This window comes from Sturnus vulgaris, chromosome 25, assembly GCF_052056855.1.
Source record: "Sturnus vulgaris isolate bStuVul1 chromosome 25, bStuVul1.hap1, whole genome shotgun sequence".
Lineage (NCBI taxonomy): Eukaryota > Metazoa > Chordata > Aves > Passeriformes > Sturnidae > Sturnus > Sturnus vulgaris.
The window spans coordinates 1898850-1920573 of record NC_142267.1 but is presented as its reverse complement, the minus strand read 5'-3'; the positions used below and the strand labels follow the sequence as shown (position 1 = coordinate 1920573).

Here is a 21724-nt window from a genome sequence, read left to right as displayed (position 1 = left end):
AGTCTCAAATAATTGTCACGAACGTTTCTCTGCCTCCCTTTCATGTCTGTGAGTCAAAGGTTGGAGATTTTTCCTTGCCAGCTCCGATTGCTCAGCACAGCTCCCACAGACACCAGCTCAGAGTGGGGTCACTCAGAAACTCCAGAGGCATTTCAATATTTTATCTGACTGCTGGGCTGCAGAATCGCTTCAGGGGAGGAGGAAAAAAATTAAAATATTGTCTGAAAGATGGGCTGGGAAAGGCTCTGTGAGTTCCTCATCCTTGCTTTGATCACTGCTTGGGATTTGGGTAATGGTCAGACAGGGCAGGTAAACCTCCCTGGTGGGGATGGGGTGGGATAAATGGGATAAATGGAATAGGATGGGATGGGATGGGATGGGATCATGGGATGGGATAAATGGAATGGGATGGGATCCATGGGATAATGGGATGGGATGGGATGGGATGGGATAGGATAAATGGGATGGGATAAATGGGATAATGGGATAAATGGGATGGGATGGGATGGGATAATGGGATGGGATGGGATCGATGGGATAATGGGATGGGATAGGATAAATGGGATGGGATAAATGGGATAGGATAAATAGGATGGGATAATGGGATAAATAGGATGGGATAATGGGATAAATAGGATGGGATGGGGTCCATGGGATGGGATAATAGGATGGGGTGGGATCCATGGGATGATGGGATGGGATCATGGGATGGAATCATGGGATGGGATAAATGGGATGGGGTGGGACCCATGGGATAAATGGGATGGGATAAAGGGATAGGATAGGATAGGATAGGATAGGATAGGATAGGATAGGATAGGATAGGATAGGATAGGATAGGATAGGATAGGATAGGATAGGATAAGATAATGGGGTGGGATCCATGGGATGGGATGGGATAGGATAGGATAAGATAAGATTATGGGATGGGATAATGGGATGGGATTGTGGCCCTCTTTCCTTCAGGACAGGAATGTTGTGTGATTGGCCTGGAGATCACCACTGTGGCTTTCACCAGCAGCCACTCTGTCATTTAACAAATTAAAATTCTGGCTGAGAGAGAGAGAGAGAGAGAGAGGCAAGTGCTGGGTAACCAAGAGAAAAAAACAAAACCAAAAAAACAACGGAAGGGGTTTTAAAAATCATTTCTTAACGCAGAGGAATTGGTGAAGGGAGTTTGCCCTAAAATCCTGGTGGCCACTGAGAGCCTCCCCATTGCCCTTTGCACTCCCTGGCTGGGGCACTGCATGGACATGGAAATGAGAGGAATTTCCACACGGAATTGCCCCTGGGCTGGGGCAGCAGCACTGCTCCCTCCTCCCAGATAATTTGCTTTTCTCTGTCCTTTTCTCTCATCTCAGCCTTTCTCTCCCTGATCTGGGACTTGCCTCTTGTGGACAAACACTTTTTTTTCACGGGTGTAGCACTTGGCCTGAGTTATTCAAAATAATTTTCTCTCTGTACCAATGAATTGTTGCACTTTGATAAAGTTCTTCACCTTCTTTTGCAGGCTTTGCCCCAGCCCAGTCTCCCTGAGACAGAGATTTTATATTCAATTAGTAAAAAAAAAATAAAAATCATAACCCCCAGTATTTTTACAGCTGTTTCCCCTCAGTTAGAACTTTACTTCAATGAGTGCAGGGAAATCGAAGTTTTTTAAGGTAATAAATGGGCTGTGAGTTCTCGGTGTGGGACAAGGAAAGGGGGTTTGGCAGTGACCTTAAAGGGGTTAAAACTGAGACTAGAGCCAGGATTAGAACCCCCTGTTTCCAGCTCTGTGCTCACTCTCCAGACTAAGAACATCCTCCACAAATCTTATTTTTCTCTTTGCTGTGACAGAATTAATTCTCATTATTATTGCTGCTTAACTTTTACCATTGCTCCGTTAACTCTCCAAACATTTTAAAAAAAATAAAGGAGAATAAAATGGACTTTCCAGCTCAGGTTGATTTTATTTCTTGCCCATTTGGAGGTGTTCTCTCAGCCAGCATTAGCTAATTCTTCCCAATAACTCTGCTTCATCTCAGGGTGTTTCATCTCACAGCATCTCAAAGTGCTTGACAAATTGCAGATTGGATCCAGTAAATTATTCCAGATTTCCACGTGGAACATCGTTATTTGACGGGGTCATGGGGCCCACGGAGGAATTCCAACTCTCCAGAAATGCTGTAAAGGAACAGAAAATCAGCAGAAATGGAGCTCAAAGCATCCAGCAGAGAGAGAGAGAGAGGAAGGCTGGCAGCAATTCCAGAGGATTTTATTTTGCAGCTCCAGAAGGGAAGAGAACATTTCCTGCTGGAATCTGCATCTCCCTGCCAGCCCAAATTCCTCTTTTTCCTTGCAGGATTGACACCTTGCAAAAGTTCCTGCTGCTCATTGGGCTCCTGGAGCCCTTCCCCAGCTGGGACAGCAGAGTTCTCCCAGGGACAGGATGGAATCAGCTCCTGGACACTGCAGGGACAAGGATTTGAAGGATCAAGGCAGGAAATTGAACTAAAAAGTGGCCAAAAAAAAAAAAAAAAAAAAAAAAAGTGCATTTAGCAAGTTAGGATTACTGACCAGCTGGTGAAAATGTCATCTTCATCTTCCCTGGTGGAAATCCCACTGCCATTCCCCAGCACCCCTTCTCTGGGTGACAAAATAATAATAATATTAATATTATTATTAATAATAATAATAATAACCCAAATAATCCTCGCTGGAGCTGCTGTGGGGCTTTACTGATCTCTGCTGGCAGACTCCAGTCCAACCCCTGTTGGTTTTTTTATTTCTGAGGCATTTTTACTTTTCTCTCTTAATGGATCTGATTTTCCAGGGGAGCAGCTGGGAACAAGGAAAAGCCCTTTAGGACACCAGTAAAAAAATGAAATATGTTTCTTGTCTCCCACTTGTCTGAAGTCCAGTTTGTCCCAGTTTCTTTTCTGCCTCCCAGTCTGGGGAGAGTTTTACAGGAGAGAGGGACTTGTAAGTCATCAACAGAACAAATTTCTGAGAGAGAAGGAGGATAAAGACCCAAATAAACATTTCTAAGCAAAAAAATTTCCAATTTCCTAGAGGTCTGTGTGTGTCTGCTTTGCAGACAATTCCTACAGGGAATTTTTTCAAGTGTGACTTTCCTTTTTTTTTTTTTTTTAAAGAAAGGTCTGCAGCTGCTAAGGAGGGGTAGGAAAAGCAGAAAAAAAAAGAGGTGGAGTCATGATGAGGAGAAGCTGGGATCAATCCAAAGAATTTATCATTTATAGGGTCTGCATCCCACGGGGGTGTTTGAAAACCCACAGAGGGCAATATCTCTCCTTAACCCATATTTCTAAATTAAGAGGGGTTTGGAGAATGCAAAAACCTCGTTTTATTTCTCCTTTTCCTCAGGTTAATTGGTGTTTAAATCCAGGGGCAGCCCCGGGGAGCTCTGCAGAGCTGACTGCAAAGTCTTTGCTTCCCTCTAGTGTTTCATGTCTCCATTTCCGTGTCAGTGACTGCTCAAAGGTCCAGGGCGCGCAGAGGGAGAATAAAAGGGGAAAAAAAAAAACAAAACAAAACCTTTCGGATGTTCCAGACCAGATCCAGGAGAAGTTGAAACTGCGAAATGCTGTTCTTTTACAGATAAATCCTTGCAGGGGGATGAAAACCACCCAGGAAATCTCCAGGTGGGCGCTCAGAGCTTCGGTTTCCCCTTTGTCCCATCTCTCACTGTGTGAAATATTGTTGCAAATTTATTTTTTTTTTTTTGCCCGAGAATGGAGGGTTCAGTTGTTTTCCTGTAAATATTAAGGTCATGTGTTCTACCTGATGTTCAAGATTCGTTTTAGACGTTCTCCACTAAAAAAAAATTTACAAGTCCCTAAAACAAAAATATCTTGGGGCATTAGTTTAGGGTCAGAAGCCTTTTACAAACTCTGCTGAGCCCTCAGAGTGTGACGAGCTCTCAGAATTCCCTGAGATGAGCAACAAGAATTGCTGTAATTCAAAGTCTGGCTTTTTTTTTTTTTTTTTAAAAAAGGGTTTGCTTATTCCCTGTGTGGTAAGTGCTGTGAAAATGAAGAAAAGGGTGAGCAGCTTTTATACCTCGGGACACTCTCTGCTCCCTGCAGGGCCCAGCAAGATTATTCCCTCTATCACAGACAGCACAGCACTATTAGCAAGAGATTTGGTGCCTCGTATTTATTTTTTTTTTTTTTTTCTGAAGTGGTAAGGCCTGAGCTCTGTGAGACACGAGGAATTAGCCCTGATGGGCCAGGGGTGTATCCTGAATTCCTGTGTCCTCTCTTTAATTGGATTAGCTGCTGGTTTGGCTGCAGCATGAAAGTGATCTCCTCTCTTCTGTGCTTTTTGTGAGTCACAGAGCCGGCCTGATCATCTGACAATTCTACACCTCCTCCTATTTCCAGCTGTCAAAATTGAAAATGAAGCAAGAACAGAGCTCCCAGCAGGTTCAGGCTCTGGGTGGGCACCTGAGGAACCCAGGAGGTGTTTAAGGATGAACTGAGGGTTGGGTGTGAAATGTTCTGCCTGAGTTTCATGCTGCAAAAACTCCACAGAGCTCAGGATCTCAGAAACCACTGCTCATGCCAGAGTTCTGATCCCACCACAGGGAATTTTCCCATTCCTCTGTGGTGGGACTGAGGGATTCATGGTGCACTTCCCATGCACTGCTGAAAGCTGAACTCATCTTTTTATAGGAATCTCCTTTATTCTCAGAATTCCAAAACGAAGAGAGAGAAATGCTTGAAAAGAACTGTACCTAAATATAAATAACTCTTGAAAATGACTCTTTGAAGTGCCTCAAATTGGTGATTCCTGATTCAAACCAGCACCAACTCGGTGGTTCCATGATGAGGAGCAAGGCCATGCCCTGACCTTGCTGTTTGTCCTGTTTGAGGATGACACATTTAGCAGGGATGAGTGGGGGGAACGTCAGCTGGATGGGATTTTGGAATTACTTCACCAGCAGATAACTGATGATGCTTTGGTTTCTCACTATTGTTAAACCTTGTTAAATTCTGGATTATCCAGCCCCAGCTCTGTGCAGAATTTGGGAGTGGTATCAGTTCAGGTGGTGTTGGTAGCAATGATTAAACTTTCAGAAAATTGAAAATAACATTGCCCAGACCTTTTGGGAGCCTCTGGCACAGCTGGGCCTCTCTGTTTGGTGCTGGTAAAAAAAATCCTTGCAGTGCCACAGGTAATTCAGTCACTGAGCTGGGATTTTTTCCTTCAGAGAGTGCAGATGAGCATCCTGAGAGGTGAATGTGCCCTTGCCTTGCAAGGGTGAAACACAACATCATTAGCTTGGGGTTTAACTGAAAAGGGTTTTTTTTAATAAGCAGGAGATTCTTTGAGACCTAAGGACGCTGCTCTGCAATCTTTATTTTCTGGTTGTCATTTTCAGGGAATTTCTAGAAATAAAGGTGAATTCTTTCCAAATACATCACCTGCATGATGTATACAAAACTCTAAAGAGCTTTTTTCTGATTCTGTGGTCCCCACCTGTTTCCTATCTCTATTCCCACTCCCATCACCTTTCCCTTCTCCCATCCCTTTCCTGTCCTTCTTCCCATTCCCATCCCCTTCCTTTTCCTCATCCCCAGTTCCATCCCATTCCAATGCCCAATCCCATCCCATTCCCTTTCCCCATCCCCTTTCCTCATGCCATGCTCTTCCCTTTCCTCATCCCCATTCTTATTCTCATCCCCTAATCATATTCCTCTTCCATCCCCTTTCCTTTCCCCATCCCCATCCCCTTCTCCTTCCCTTATCCCCTTTCCCATCCCATCCTCCTCCCTTTCGTTATCTCCATCCCCTTTCCCATCCCATCTTCTTCCCTTTCCTTATTCCCATCCTTTTTCCATCCCATCCTCTCCCCTTTCCCAATCCCCCTTTCCTTTCCCATCCCATTGCTTCCTACCATCCCATCCCCGCTCTTATTCCCATCTCCTTTCCTTTCCCGTCCCATTCTCTCCCCTTTTCTCATCCCCGTTCTTATTCCCATCCCCTTTCCTCATCCCTGTTCTTACCCCCATTCCATCCTCATCCCCTTTCCCATCCCCACTCTTATTCCCGTCCCATCCCCTCTCTCACCCCCCGCACCTCCCGCTGCCATCCCCGCACCGTGGCCCTGGTGCCGCCGGGGTGCCAGGGGCGGTGTGTGGGTTTTGTGCGGGCGGTGTTGGGGCGCTGTGCAGGGAGGTATTGGGGCTGTGTGCGGGCGCTGTGCGGGCGCTGTGCGGGTTTTGTGCGGATGGTGTTGGGGCGGTGTGCGGGCTCTGTGAGAGCTGTGCGGGCGCTATTCAAGCACTGTGCGGGGCTCTGTGCGGGGCTTTGTGCGGGCGCTGTGCGGGTTTTGTGCGGGCGGTGTTGGGGCGCTGTGCAGGGAGGTATTGGGGCTGTGTGCGGGGCGCTGTGCGGGCGCTGTGCGGGTTTTGTGCGGGCGGTGTTGGGGCGGTGTGCGGGGCTTTGTGCGGGCGCTGTGCGGGCTCTGTTCGGGGCGGTGTGCAGGGAGGTGTTGGGGCGGTGTGCGGAGCGCTGTGCGGGCTCTGTGCGAACGTTGCGGGGCAGTATTCCAGCACTGTGCGGGGCGGTGTGCGGGCTGTATTCGATCGGTGTGCGGGCGGTATTCCAGCACTGTGCGGGGCGGTGTGCGGGCTGTATTCGATCGGTGTGCGGGCGGTATTCCAGCACTGTGCGGGGCGGTGTTCGGGGCGGTGTGCGGACGGTATTCCCGCACTGTGCGGGGCGGTGTTCGGGCTGTATTCGATCACAGTGCGGGGCGGTATTCCAGCACTGTGCGGGGCGGTGTTCGGGCTGTATTCGATCACAGTGCGGGGCGGTATTCAGCACTGTGCAGGCACTGCGGGCGGTGCGGGAGGGGAGCGGGGCCGCAGAACGAGCGGCGGGCGCTTCCCGAGGCCGCCGCGCTCCCCCTCAGGCCGGGCCCGCCGCCCCCGGCCCGGGCCGCGCTGCAGCAGCGGCGGCGGCGGCGGCGCAGCGAGGCCGGCGGGCGGCCGGAGGATGCGGGCGGGGCGGGAGCGCTGCCGTTCCCGGGTCGGGCAGCTAGAGAGCAGTGCAGGGAGCGGCAGCCCGAGCCGTGAGCTCCCTTCCTGTGGGCAAGGCCGACAGCGGAGCCGAGCGCCGGCCGAGGCCCGGGCCGGCCGCCCCCGCTCCGCTCGCCCATGGCGGAGACCAAGATCATCTACCACATCGACGAGGAGGAGACGCCGTACCTGGTGAAGCTGCCCGTGCCGCCGGAGAAAGTCACGCTGGCCGATTTCAAAAATGTCCTCAGCAACCGGCCCGTGCACAGCTACAAGTTCTTCTTCAAGTCCATGGACCAGGATTTCGGGTGAGCGGCCGCGCTCCGGGCGCAGCCCCCGGCGCTCGGTGCCGTGCCCGGGGCCGGGCCGGGCTCGCGGCATCCCCGGGGCACCTGCCGGGCTCGGCCCCGCTCGGCACCGAACATGGCGGGCGCTCCGGGCCGGGCCGGGCCGGGCCCGCCGCGGGCTCGGGGCTGCCGCGATCGCTGCCCGCGGTGCCCCGGGACCCCTCCGTGTCCCCGGCTGGAGCCTTCCCCGGGCCCGCCCGCAGCTGTCGCCGTGTCCCCGGGCCCGGGCCCAGGCGGCGGGGACGGGCGGCCGCAGCTGTCACCGCGCCCGGCGAGGCCGCGGCAGCGCCCGGGCAGGGCGGGCGGGCCCCAGGGGCCGCGGGGCGAGCGCCGAGGGCTCGGGGAGAGGAGCGGGGGCAGAGCTCGGGGGCTCGAACGGGTGCGAAATGGTCGGTGGTTAAAGGAGGGATCAGTGGTTAAACGGGTGTGGAATGGTGCGTGGTCAGAGAGGTGGCTGATGATAAGTGGTCGGTGGTCAAATGAATGTCAAATGATCGGTGGTGAAATGAGTGAAATGGTCAGTTTTAAATGGGTGACAAATGATCGGTGGTGAAATGAGTGAAATGGTCAGTTTTAAATGGGTGACAAGTGGTCGGTGGTCAAATGAATGTCAAATAGGGGACAAGGGGTCAGTGTTCAAACGGTGTGGAATGGTCTGTGGTCAAAAGGGTGATAAGTGGTCAGGGGTCAAACGGTGCCAAGGGCTGTGCTCAGACCACAGCTGTCAAATCCTCGAGGTCAGACAGGTGTCAGACGGGCTCTGGTCAAACGGGTGTGAACTGGTCAGTGACCAGATGGGTGTGAACTGGTCAGTGATCAGATGGGTGTGAAATAGTGATCAGATACGTGTGAAATGGTCAGTGATCAAATGTGTGTCAGATGTTGGTGGTCAAACGGGTGTGGACTGGTCAGTGGTCACTGGTCAGACGGGTCCAGGGGCTGTGCTCGGGTAGTGACTCTCAAATCCATTGGGGTCAAACAGGTGTCAGATGGTCCAAGGTCAAACAGGAGTGAAATGGTCAGTGGTCAGGCAGGTGTCAGGGTGCTCAGGGTGTCACAGTTCATGTTTGAATGGGTGGCAAAAAATTGGTGGTCAAACGGTTCCAGTGGCTGTGCTGGGCCAGCAGCTGTCAAACGCAGATGGTCAGTGGTCAAACAGGTGACAAATGGAAGTGGCCAAACGTCCAAGGGCACACACCGAGCTGGGACTTTGCAGTGACCTCTGTGGTGAGCAGAGCTGGCCGTGTTTGACATCGTTCTGCTCCCTGCACACCAGTGTGGCTTGCGTGCCACCGGGCTTAGCGACAGCCAGAATAAAACAAACCAATAAAAGTCCCTCTGACAGTTTGCCAGACAGTAACTTTCAAAATGTATTAATCCTTTTGTAGCAAATCACTTCTCTTTGTACTCGCATCTGTCGCTGGCAAGGCAATTTTGCACAGTTAAATGCCTTGCCAGGGGAAAAAAAAACAAAACAAAACAAAAAAAAAACAAAAGGGGGAGTAGGTTTGTGGGAAACTCGTGCGGACCTGACTCCAAAATAATGCCGTGGTTGAGGTGCAGGTTTTTTATTTGGTGAGATGGATCACCCCGAGCATCCTTGGACGTGTTGTGCAGCCTCTTTTTTTATCGCTGAGACCCGAAGCCTTTCATGCCGATTGTGTTTTTATCCCTGGTGGAATGTGGATATTGTTTGTTGACACGTATTTCTGATGTGGTGAGTTGTTAGTGTTGGCTTGTAACCATAGGAGTGTTCGTGGATTGACTTCTTGTTTTTCTCAGTTGTGCAAACATCTTTTTTTTGAGGGGGGGGGAAACAACCGGACAAAATATTTGTTTTCAAAATAAATGTCTTTGAAATTGATTATTGGTAAATTTTCCTCCTTTACCCCCCCGAGTGACGGGGACATGTTGTTGTCATAGAAATTGAAGTTGTGTTTGTGGTTTGATTTCACTGAAGGAGGTTGGGATTGTTCAGGCAGCATCTGCATCATTCCCACTGCCACAGAAATTTAGGATTAGGAAATATAAACTGTGCTGAGGCTTCTTGAACACATGGGGATGTTTTGGTCTTTGACCAGGAAAGAGATTTAGTAACAAACCCTAGGGTGGATTTTCTTATTAGTCTGAAAATTGGGGTGAAACTTTCCTGTTATTCCTGGAAATGGAGATGGTGGAAGATAAATGGCTGCAAGGATCAAGACCCGTCTTTATTAATTCTGTCTTTATTATTTAATCAGCAGCATTTGGGTGACAATCCAGTGCCTTGAGACAGCTCAGAGTGACTCTGCTGCACGTGGGACTCCTGAGCTGTCAGTCAGATTTTGTTTGCATTTATTTTCCGTGTCTCGTTCCTCGTGTGTTTGTGCCTCTCTGAATCCAAAATATTTGGGGAAAACGAGAAGGAAATTCAGCTGCGTTTTGGCTGGCCTAGTGAGTGTTAATAGTAAACACGGGATTTGTTTTCATGATCTTGTCTGCAAACTGACTTTTTGTAGAATCGTGGAATATCCTGAGCTGGGAGGGATTATCCAGACACCCCAAAATCCCACCCTGGGCACCCCTGGGAGCGTTGTCCAAACCCTCGTGGAGCTCTTGGGGTTGTGCCCATTCCCTGGGGAGCCTGGTCACCCTCTGGGGGGGGGATGAACCTTTCCCAAAATCCAGCCTAAACCTCCCCTGGCACAGCTCCATCCTTTTAATTGTTGCAAACAGGCAATTCTAGCTGCTGTTGCCACAAACCAGAACACAACCGTGTCTCTCTAATTTCTCCCTTATGTGCCTGAAAATCTCCTCCAGAGCAGCTCTGCCCTGGATGTTCTGGAAGTGACACTTGGGCTGGAAGCTGCAGGGATTTTTTTGGGTGTCCCTGTGGTGTCCTGCTGTCCTTCCCAAGCTGAGATTTGGCTTGGTCACTTGGCAGGGCAGTGGCTAAATCCTTAATTTTTTTTTTTCGCTGTGAAATGTGAAAAGCACCCCTTGTGTTAGGAAAGCAAATGTTTTAATGTTTTCCTGGAGGATTGGAGCCTCCTTGGGAAGCCAGGGATCGGGAACTGAGTCCTTGCAATTCTGCACATGCTGTTGTAATTAAGGCCCGGCCTTTCCTGGATCCTGAAATAATGGAATAAATAACGTGCTCAGAAGCACTGGATGTGCTGAATGCTTTCCAAGTGTGGAAGATGCGGCGGCTGAGGGCTGGGATGGAGCTGGCTCGTGCTTGTGCCGTGCAATCCAAGCCCTGTTTGCTCCTTGGAAGGTGCAGGAGGAGGTGTGGGAGTGTCACATTCCCTTCTGAGCTTTGCTTGCACTTCATTTACTGCCCTGCCACTTTCCCCCGTGCCACTTCATTCCCTAACTCATGAGGGGATGGCCCTGCCTTTACTCTGCTTTCCTGCTGCCTCCATCTGTAGCCCAAATGCCGATTTTTTAAGATGCAGGATGTCCAACTGTGCCCTGGCATTAATACTCAAACCCTTGCAAGCGATTTTTGTAGCTTCTGTTTTTATTCTGGTTGGTGGGAACCCAAGCAGAGGCGTTACAGGCTCAGCCTCATTGATGTGACAGCATCCAGCAGCAGTGAAATTTAGGAGAGGTGATGTTCGAGGTCTGTTTTTACAAACGAGGAGCTGTGTCATCAGCTGATTTAATTCATTCCAGCCACTGATTCTTTGCTCGGGGCAAAGCTCAGAGGTCACTTCCCATCACTGACACTGTTGGTTCTCAGGTTACAGCCCCACACGTCCTTGCAGGAACACGGAATTCTGTTAATTTGAATCTGTGATGATTAAAAAAAATGCTAAATCTAAAAATAAAGCTGTAGCTTGTGATGCCTGGGCTCCCATGACTGAAATGCTGACAGCTGTGTGGGATCCAAATGATTCATAATGAATCTGTGTGACAGATCCTACAAGAGGAATTCCTATCTGGTTGCTTTTAAATATTTGGTATTTCCAGAGCTTTGCTTGTAAAACACGATCAGTAACTTCCAGAAGCACACAATGATGAATGTGGAGGATCCAGGCATTTGCATGTGTTTGATTTTCTGTACAATAATCTGATTTGAGACTTTGCCCTTCCAGCGTGGGATGTGCTGCTGTGGCAGGAGAGGTTCAGTGAACAACTGAACCATCCTAAAGATGTGATCTGTCCAAAATGGGATAAATATTCCTTCTGTGCATTGTTGTGGTTGTTCTGCTCCATTCCCCCTGTGATCCTAAAAAAGTGATCTGTCCAAAATGGGATAAATATTCCTTCTGTGGTTCCTCTGCTCCATTCCCTCTGTGATCCTAAAAAGGTGATCTGCCCAAAATGATGTAAATATTCCTTCTGTGCATTGTTGTGGTTGTTCTGCTCCATTCCCCTGTGATCCTAAAGATGTGATCTGTCCAAAATGGGATAAATATTCCTCCTGTGCATTGTTGTGGTTCTTCTCCAGTCCCTCTGTGATCCTAAAAAAGTGATCTGTCCAAAATGGGATAAATATTCCTCCTGTGCATTGTTGTGGTTCTTCTCCAGTCCCTCTGTGATCCTAAAAAAGTGATCTGTCCAAAATGGGATAAATATTCCTCCTGTGCATTGTTGTGGTTGTTCTCCAGTCCCTCTGTGATCCTAAAAAGGTGATCTGTCCAAAATGGGATAAATATTCCTTCTGTGGTTCCTCTGCTCCATTCCCCTGTGATCCTAAAAAGGTGATCTGCCCAAAATGATGTAAATATTCCTTCTGTGCATTGTTGTGGTTCTTCTGCTCCATTCCCCTGTGATCCTAAAGATGTGATCTATCCAAAATGGGATAAATATTCCTCCTGTGCATTGTTGTGGTTCTTCTCCAGTCCCTCTGTGATCCTAAAAAAGTGATCTGTCCAAAATGGGATAAATATTCCTCCTGTGCATTGTTGTGCTTCTTCTGCTCCATTCCCCTGTGAGTGGGGCAGGAAAAATCCGTGGAATAGCAGAGTGTGTCTGTTCTGCCACCCTTTGGGTGAGGTTCAAAATTCTCATTCTTTCCATTGTGTGAATTAAGACTCCTTTGATTCTTCTTCTTCAGGGAGTACTCTGAGGAGTGGCTTTTTAAAAGCATTCCTTTGGTATCAGCAAAAGAGCTTCCTTTCAATCTGAGCTTTGAGGTGCAGCTAAAAATGGCTTTTCTTGCTTGAAAACCGGTGAGGAAAATAGTTTGGGATAGGGATTGTGAACTGAACGGGGTAATTTTTAATAGGAGAGGGACATGGGAAGCATTTTGTGCCTTTTATGGAGGCAGTGCAGCATCCCTGTTTTATTTACCTTTGCCCTAAGAGGAGTTAGGAACAGGATCCTAACTGACAGATGTCTTGCTGTGCTGTAATTTCGTAATTAGGAAAGCTTTTAGACACGAGAGCTTTTTTTTAAAAAACACACAGGATAATTTTAGGGGGAGAAATGAAAGCAGGAGTTGTTTATTTATCCACGAGGATTAGTTCAGAGGGGACTGTGTGGAAGAATTTGAAGTGACAAAAGGGAATGGCTTCAGGGTGAGATGGGAAATTAGGGAAGAATTCTGCCCTGGAACAGATTTCCCCCCCAAAAAAATTAAAAAAAAAAAAAAAAAATCAGTGGTTGCCCCATCCCTGGAAGTGTCCAAGGCCAGCTTGGAGCAGCCTGGCACAGTGGGAATGTCCCTGCCCATGGCAGTGATTTAAGGTCCCTTCCAACCCAAACCGTTCTGGGATTTTTTTGATATTTAACCCTGATCCATTTCAATTGATAACCAATATCAATTCTGGATAGAAACAGTTTGGAAAACTCTGTAGATTTATTTGGGTGTTACACCCACAAAATTCCATGAGTGAAATCTGTTGTAAAAATCCAACAAGCAGAGGAATGTCAGCCAAAAACCTGGAATTTTCATTTTTCCTCTTCTCAGGAGCCACAGAGTTCTAGACTGAGCAAGGAAATTTTTTTTTAGGCTGAATTTTGTGCTTGGAAAACTCTTTCCAGGCTTATTCAGGGATATGCAGAAGAATTCTACAATTTTGGACTCTGCTGTGCTCAGGAGTAGCGAGGCCACATTTTTGGGTTGGGTTTTTATTTTTTTTTTTTTAATTTTTTTAAAATTTTTTTTTTAATTTTTTTTTTTGTTGGGGGTTAGTTAATTGCAACACAGATTTTAATGAGGTATTTTTGCTGGTGTTTTTAAGGAAACCCTGTCAAGACTAAAGAGCCACATGTGAAAGGATGCCTCCCTCCATCCTTGTTTGAAAACTGAGCAAGCAGGTGACAGAGGCTGATATAGGTCAGTTACAGGTAGGAGTTTGTCTTTTTTGAAACAGAATAAAATAAAAATAAAAATTAAAAATTTAAAAAAAAAACCACCCCAAAGCAAGTGGTTCTTTGGTGTAGAAAACACGCAGCTGACAGGGCAATGTGCAGAGGTGAGGGAGGACGTGTGCTAAAAAAAAAAAAAAATAAATTAAAAAAAATCTCATTTTAGGAAAATGATTTTTGCAGCTTTGTGCCAGGGATTGATGCTCACAGAGGGAACCTGAACCAGGGGCCAGGGGATGTTGAGGCAACTGCAAGGATGAAAACTCTATCAAGAATTAATAGAAAAAGTCAGAAATTTCAACTTTAGGGATGGATGTGAGGGGCTGGGAGCAGCCAGGGAATTCCAGGTGATGTCCAGAGCTGAAAGGTGGGCAGGGAGATTTAACTGGAATTTTAAATTTTTTTTTTTTTTTTTTTTTTTTGGGAAAATCCTGGAACCTTTGGCACTGAAATAGGAATAATTTTGACAAAGCAGCCATGGAGAATTTCCTGCTCTGGGCTTTTTTTTTTTCCCCTGTTCCCTCCTCCTCATTTTTGTCATTTTTATCCTCGATGTTATTGAGGGTGTTTTTAGGAGAATAAGGAAATAATTCCATGAGGGCAGAAGGAATAAAACCAGCTTTTCTGAAGATTCATGTCCCCTGTGTTCAGCTGCTGTATTTTCCCTGTTCTCTCATCACTGAGGAGTTCAAACCCTGAGAAAAATCCAGTTTATTTGGATTTATTTGGCCTTCAACTGCTCATCCAACCTCACAATTCATTATATAAATTTACCTTTGCAAATGCACATTTCCTGAAAAAAAAAAATTTTAAAAATGCACATTTACTGAAAAAAAATAAATGCACATTTAATGAAAAAAAAATAAATGCACATTTACTGAAAAAATAAAATAAATGCACATTTACTGAAAAAATAAAATAAATGCACATTTACTGAAAAAAAAAAAAATAACTGCACATTTACTGAAAATATCTTTTGGCCAGCAGCAGATGGAGCAATAAGTGGATTTCTTGTAAAAGGATTTGTTGCCAGTCCTGGCACTGATCCACCACCTGAATTCACTGAGGGTTTTATTTATTTTTTTTTTTTCTTCAAATATATTGAATTTTGAGCCATTTTTTTAGCTCGTGTCCTGTCACTCGCAGTGAGCACAATGAGAGGAAAAAGTTTTTTTTTAAAGAAAGAAAAATTTTTATTTTTATTCAGAACCCCACAGATGGTTGAGTAGATTTAGTTGTGAAAAGACTGAATTTTTATTAATTCTTTAAGATACCTCCTAAACCTGAAGCTGGTGCCTCTGACTTTGAAATTCAGTTGATTTTTTTTTTTCCAACTTTTATTTTACACATTTTGCTCAGCTTAGAAAATAATTTTGAAAATCATGGGGTTCAAATTTTAACCAGCACTGCCAAATCCATCCTGAACCACGTCCTTAAATCCCCAGCTTGATTCAATGCAATAAATCTGCAATAAAAGCCTGAAAATTGAGATTATTTCAGGTTTGATCAGCAGCAGTCCAGGAGAATTCGGGTTCCAAAGGAAAATTTGGGACCTGCAGAAAGTTGGGGAGATGTTAATGGTGGGGAAAAAAAAATAAAAATAAATAAATAAATAAATAAAAAAGGTTATTTTGTGGATTGTGGTGTAATTAAAGCACTGAATTCACAGTTGGAAATAGAAAATAAATTGTGTTTAGGTTTGGACACAGCAAAATATTTGGGTACAGTGAATTGAGCTCTGTGCCTGCTCCTGACAGCTTTTATTTCTCTTTTTTATTTTTTTTTTTTTTCTGTCATTTTCTCCCTGAAATTCATCAACTTTTCTCATTCTGTTTATCCAACATCTCCAGCACCGTGGTGCTTTTGTGTTTGCTGCCATCAGGAAGCACCATTGTAATCCAAATAATAATAAAAATAATAATAAAAATAAAAATAAAAACCAAACACAAAAAAAACCCCCAAAAAAACCTCAGAGCTTTGCAGCCACATATTTTATTCTGAAACCTCTCTGCACTACAAACCCCTGCTTATTTTAATGTCCCAGCTGTGATGTAATCTAAATATTTAAAAGGATTTTTTTTTTTTTTTTTTTTTTAATTTTTATTTTTTTTTTTTTTTTTCCTTGCTGGAACCTGAGCCCTGCTCTGCTCTGAGGGTGGAGTTGTGTTCCATTTATGAAAATGTGAAAATATGCTCAAGGGAATGCAGCAGGTTTTTGGTTTGCTTCCTGCTGCTCTGCAGTCAGAAAAACAAAAAAAAAACCAAATTTACTTCTGTTCATTTCATGAGCACCTCCTCGGAGTGGCTGCAGGATTTTTTTCTTTTTATTTTCTTTTATTTTATTTTATTTTTTATTTTTTTATTTTTTATTTTTTATTTTTTATTTTTTAAATTTTTAAATTTTTTATTTTTTTTAAATTTTTAATTTTTTTTAATTTTTTTAAATTTTTTTAAAAATTTTTTTTAATTTTCAATTTTTTCAAATTTTTAAAATTTTTTTTATTTTGTTCCTTTCCCACTGCTCTCTTTGGGTTTTAAAAAATCCCCACACAGCTCCTGGAAATTGTAAGGAATCAACTACAGCAATTTCTCTATAGGCTGCCTATATCTCTAATTAAAATTTGCCTGTGAAAAAAAGAAATTAAAAAAATGAACATTTTAATTGCATTAAAATGCAGCCTGGGAGGTGTTGCCTTGGCTTTGTGCATCCTGGCCAATTCCAATTTTTCCTTTTGATTTTAAGGAATTGATTTCAGCTCTTTTGTCCCAGTGCTCAGGTGATGTTTGGGTAAATAAAGGGATTTTTTTCTGGAAAAAAAAAAAAAAAATCCTCTCTTTATTCCTCAGGATTCGTGGCTTGGTTCAGTTTGGATGGTTTGATAATTGAAATTTAATTTTAATAATTAATTTGCACCTCCTTTTTCTTCTTTTGTTTTTTTTTTTTTCTCCCCACGAGGATATTTCTGGATATTTGACTGAAATGTTGTGTTTGATGTGATCACAACAGCAGATTTTCCTGCCTGAATCTCTGTGTGAAATTCTGTGATTTTCCCAAAATTCTGTGATTATTTCCCCAAATTCTGTGATTTCCCAAAGTTCTGATTTCCCCAAATTCTGTGATTTCCCAAATTCTCTGATTTTTCCCAAATTCTGATTTCCCCAAATTCTCTGATTTCCCAAAACTCTGTGATTTCCCCAAATTCTGATTTCCCAAAAATTCTGTGATTTCCCAAAAATTCTCTGATTTCCCCAAATTCTGTGATTTTCCCCAAATTCTCTGATTTCCCAAAATTCTGTGATTTCCCCAAATTCTGATTTCCCAAAATTCTGATTTCCCCAAATTCTGTGATTTTCCCAAATTCTGTAATTTTCTGAAATTCTGTGATTTCCCGAAATTCTGATTTCCCCAAAATTCTGTGATTCCCCAAATTCTGTGATTTTCCCAAATTCTGTGATTTTCCCAAATTCTGTGATTTTCCCCAAATTCTGTGATTTTCTCAAATTCTGTGATTTTTCTGAAATTCTGTGATTTCCCAAATTCTGATTTCCCCAAATTCTGTGATTTTCCCCAAATTCTGATTTTCCCCAAATTCTGATTTCCCCAAATTCTGTGATTTCCCCAAATTCTCTGATTTCCCCAATTCTGTGATTTCCCCAATTCTGTGATTTTCCCAAATTCTGTGATTATTTCCCCAAATTCTGTGATTTCCCAAATTCTGATTTCCCCAAATTCTCTGATTTCCCCAAATTCTCTGATTTCCCAAAATTCTGTGATTTTCTGAAATTCTGATTTCCCCAAATTCTGTGATTTTCTGAAATTCTGTGATTTTCCAAATTCTGTGATTTCCCTAATTCTGATTTCCCCAAATTCTGTGATTTTCCCAAAATTCTCTGATTTCCCGAAATTCTGATTTCCCCAAATTCTCTGATTTCCCAAATTCTCTGATTTCCCAAATTCTCTGATTTCCCAAAATTCTCTGATTTCCCCAATTCTGCCTCATTCCCCCTCTTTTTTTTTTCTGTCCCTCTCACGTTTTCCTTCCAAAGATCACCGAAATCCAATATTTTAATATTTCAGCCAATTAAAGTCGCTGAACCCTTTTCCTCTCCTTAGCACGTGTTTGTTTCCCTCCTGTGCCTCACTTAATGGGCGGGGAAATTAATTAATTAATTAATTAATTAATTAAGAATCAGCTGACTCAGAGCACGTCTACAACACCTGAATGATCTGATTTATGTCAAAATCCACTCTTTGCAGCTGTGTCCTTGCAGTTTTATTCTGCAGTGATTAAAAATTAAGGTTTCAATTAAAAATTTGCGCTGAGATTTTTGGCTTTCATTTGGGAAAAAAAAAAAAAAAAGAAAAAAAAAAGGAAATAAAAGGTAAGGGCGACATCTAGGAAGGTTTTATTCGTTTTTTTTTTCCTTGGGAATAAGAAAATAATTCGGAATTTTTGGGGTGAATTGACCTTTCTTTTGGCAGTCCTGGAGGTAAAATCAGGTTTTTGTGCCTCGAGGGGGATGAGTTGGAGTTTGGGTGGTCAATGTTAAATTTTGATTTCTGAGCTGAGCAAAGCAGAGCTGGGCACCCCTGAAAACCCCAAATTCCTGCAGGAGGAGGCTCAGAGCAGGGGCAGTGCCCTGAAATATTGGATTTATTTTATTTTATTTTATTTTATTTTATTTTATTTTATTTTATTTTATTTTTTCATCTTGAAATCCAGCTTTGCTCTTGTGCCCACAAGATTCTCTTGGGTCAACCTGAATAAAGGAGATCCTTTCTGAATGGACACATTAATTTTAATTTATCCCACTCTTATTTTTAAAAAAATTTATCCCACTCTTATTTTTTTTAAATTTATCCCACTCTTATTTTTAAAAATTTATCCCACTCTTATTTTTTTTTAATTTATCCTACTCTTATTTTTTAAAATTTATCCCACTCTTATTTTTTAAAAATTTATCCCACTCTTATTTTTAAAAAATTTATCCCACTCTTATTTTTTAAAAATTTATCCCACTCTTATTTTTTTTAAATTTATCCCACTCTTATTTTTAAAAATTTATCCCACTCTTATTTTAAAAAAATTTATCCCACTCTTATTTTTTAAAAATTTATCCCACTCTTATTTTTTTAAAAAAATTGGTTTTTCTCCATTTTTACCCCTTTGGTTTACATTCCTTTACATGAAGATTAATTAATTAATTTCCTTTTAGTTTACCCAAAACAAATCTGAATTTTATCGAACACAAATTTCCTGGTGCAATTTCATTTCTTCATCTCCAGGATTGATATTTTTGTCCCTGGTTGTTTTATTTAGGAAAAAAAACCCAAAAAAAAAAAAGGAGGTGCCTCATCCTCAGCTGAATTTTTTTTTTTTTTCTGTGCTCTAATTGTGATTATTATGTGCTGATAATTAAGAGTTCTGCAAGGGCTGCAAATGAAATTTTTTTATTTTTTTTTTTTCTGCTAATCTGGACTCGTGGCCTTGAGCAGGAAGCATTTTGAAAAAAAAATAAATTGTTTTTTCAAAAGTAAATTATTAAAAAAAAAAAGTACATTCTTTAAAAAAAAACAACAAATAAATGCTTTTAAAAAGCACATTCTTTAAAAAAGGAAGTAAATGCTTAAAAAAAGAAGTATATTATTTAAAAAAATAAGTACAGTCTTTAAAAAAAGGAAGTAAATATTTTTAAAAAGTACATTCTTAAAAAAAAGGAAGTAAATGCTTAAAAAAAACCAAATAAATGCTTAAAAAAAAGAAGTACATTCTTTAAAAAAAGAAATAAATCCTTGGAAAAAAAAGTATATTCTTAAGAAACCAAGTAAATGCTTAAGAAAAAAGTACATTCTTTAAAAAAAAATGTATTAAAAAAGTATTTTTCCTTTTAAAAAAAAAAAAAAAAAGAAAGTAGATTCTAAAAAAGAAAAATAAATTCAATTTTAAGGGCAGCTGTTTGTTAAGAATTTGGCCAAATAACCCCAACTCCAAAGAATTGTTTGCAGCCAGGATCCAGTGAAAAAAAAAAAAAAATAGGAATAATGAAACATTCCTGACTAAAAGAATTTTTATTTTTTATTTTTATTTTTATTTTTTATTTTTATTTTTTATTTTTATTTTTTATTTTTATTTTTTATTTTTTTTTTAATTTAATCTCTGCTTTTATTCACGTGCTGGGGGAGCTGGAGCCGAGCTGGTGATCGAAATAATTTGTTTTTCTTGGTTTTATTTCTTCATCATCATCATCATCATCATCATCGTTTAGGGCAGGTCTGACTGGAATTCCAGAGAAATGAGAGGAAAAAAATCACTCCTGGAAAATCGAAATCTTAATTTTTTCCCTCTCCAAGACTTCAAATTGAATTTTTTTTTTTTTTTCCCCCTTATTTTTCTTTTTTCTATTCGAAGATTTATCATTGAGTACAGACAGCTTTGAAATGGCTTTTTTTAAAAAATGACATCATTTCTTTAATTAATTCATTTTATTTATTTAATTAATTACTTTTAAAAATATTTAATTACTTAATTTGCTTTGAAATTACTCTGCATTGTTCCTTTACCTCACAAATCTGCTGCAGCTGGGAGTGGAATTTGAATTAAATCAAAATTTCTGGTTTTTAAGGGGATGTTGCTGAAAGGGAAAAAATCCTGAAAATTGGAATTTCACCTTCCCATGCCAACCAACTCCATCGGATATATTTAATATTTATATTATTTATATTTATATCTAGTTTTATACTTAAATTTGTATTTATATCTATATTTATATTATACTTATATTTATATTATACTTATATTTATATTTATACTTATATTTATATTTATATCTATATTTATACTTATATTTATATTTATATCTATATTTATACTTATATTTATATTTATATCTATATTTACACTTATTTTTATATATTTAGTCCCTAAATAACCATTTCAAGTATTTTGGGAGATTTTTTTTTTTTTAATTTTTTTCTTTTAAATCAGCCTAAAAATCGAAGTTTTAAGACGAATCCACAGAGGAATTTTTGAGGAGGCATCATCCTCATTTTTTTTTATTTTTTATTTTTTATTTTTTATTTTTTATTTTTTATTTTTTATTTACGAGTTCCTGGCAGCTCCTCCCTCCCCCCCGTTGTTCCCTGAGCCTCTTTTTGCTTTGAGAAAACACAAAAATCAAAATTCCTGCCCTTTCCACACCCTCCCAAAACCAGCAGGGGGGAAATGAACGTTTTCTGGAGGAAAAAAAAAATAAAAAATAAAAATAAAAAATTCAGAGGTCACAAAGCTCCGAGCTGCACCCACCCAGGTTTTTTTTTTTTATATATTGAATTTTTGGTGTTTTCCCAAATTTGATCCTGACCTTGAACTGTGGTTTTGGGGCTGGGCAATTGTTGTTTCTGGCAGAAATACAGAGATTTTTTTTTTTTTTTCCAAGTGTAAAAACCATTTTTTATTTGTGCTTCCAGAGAAAAAAAAAAAAAAAGATTTATATCCATCTTTATTTTTGTAGGATGTTTTGGTCTGGTTGTTTTATCCTCTGCTTGTGGGAGAATTTAACCTGGTGAAAATTCTCTTAATGTAGAATTTAATCTAGTGAAAAAAATTCTCTTAATCCAGAATTTAACCTAGTGAAAAAATTCTCTTAATCTAGAATTAATGAAGATTATCTTAATCTAGAAATTCCTAAAAATCTGCTGTGATTCCTGAAAAAAACTGCTGTGATTCCTGGAAAAAATGCTCTGATTCCTGAAAATGTGCTCTGATTCTTTAAAAAACTGCTCTGATTCCTAAATCCTGCTGTGATTCCTGAAAAAACTGCTCTGATTCCTTAAAAACTGCTCTGATTCCTTGAAAATCTGCTCTGATTCCTGGAAAAACTGCTCTGATTCCTGGAAAAACTGCTCTGATTCCTGAAAAACTGCTCTGATTCCTAAAAAACTGCTCTGATTCCTGAAAAATCTGCTGTGATTCCTAAAAATCCTGCTCTGATTCCTAAAAATCCTGCTCTGATTCCTGAAAATCTGCTCTGATTGCTGAAAATCCTGCT

General features: G+C 41.7%; 1 protein-coding gene and 1 long non-coding RNA gene across 8 annotated transcripts in view; one reads left to right on the top strand and one right to left on the bottom strand.

The window, feature by feature from the left end:
• Positions 1–1929: 1929 nt before the first annotated feature.
• Positions 1930–7356, bottom strand: LOC148221237 (uncharacterized). Of its 4 annotated transcripts, XR_015808428.1 has the most exons (4): positions 7218–7336; positions 3538–5256; positions 2560–2628; positions 1930–2451 (listed from the first exon to the last, which is right to left on the bottom strand). It is a non-coding gene; the product is annotated as an uncharacterized LOC148221237 (long non-coding RNA). The 4 variants fall into 4 exon arrangements; XR_015808430.1 differs by lacking the exon at positions 3538–5256 and having other exon boundaries at positions 7218–7356; XR_015808427.1 differs by lacking the exon at positions 7218–7336 and having other exon boundaries at positions 3538–5718.
• DVL1 (dishevelled segment polarity protein 1) overlaps positions 7057–21724 on the top strand; it is a 68367-nt gene continuing 53699 nt past the window's right edge. For all 4 annotated transcript variants that reach the window (XM_088178789.1, XM_088178788.1, XM_088178791.1 and 1 more), the window contains exon 1: positions 7057–7336. In XM_088178789.1, coding sequence (XP_088034915.1) covers positions 7167–7336 — 170 coding nt within the window. In that variant the 5' untranslated portion in view covers positions 7057–7166. The remainder of the gene's footprint in view (positions 7337–21724) is intronic.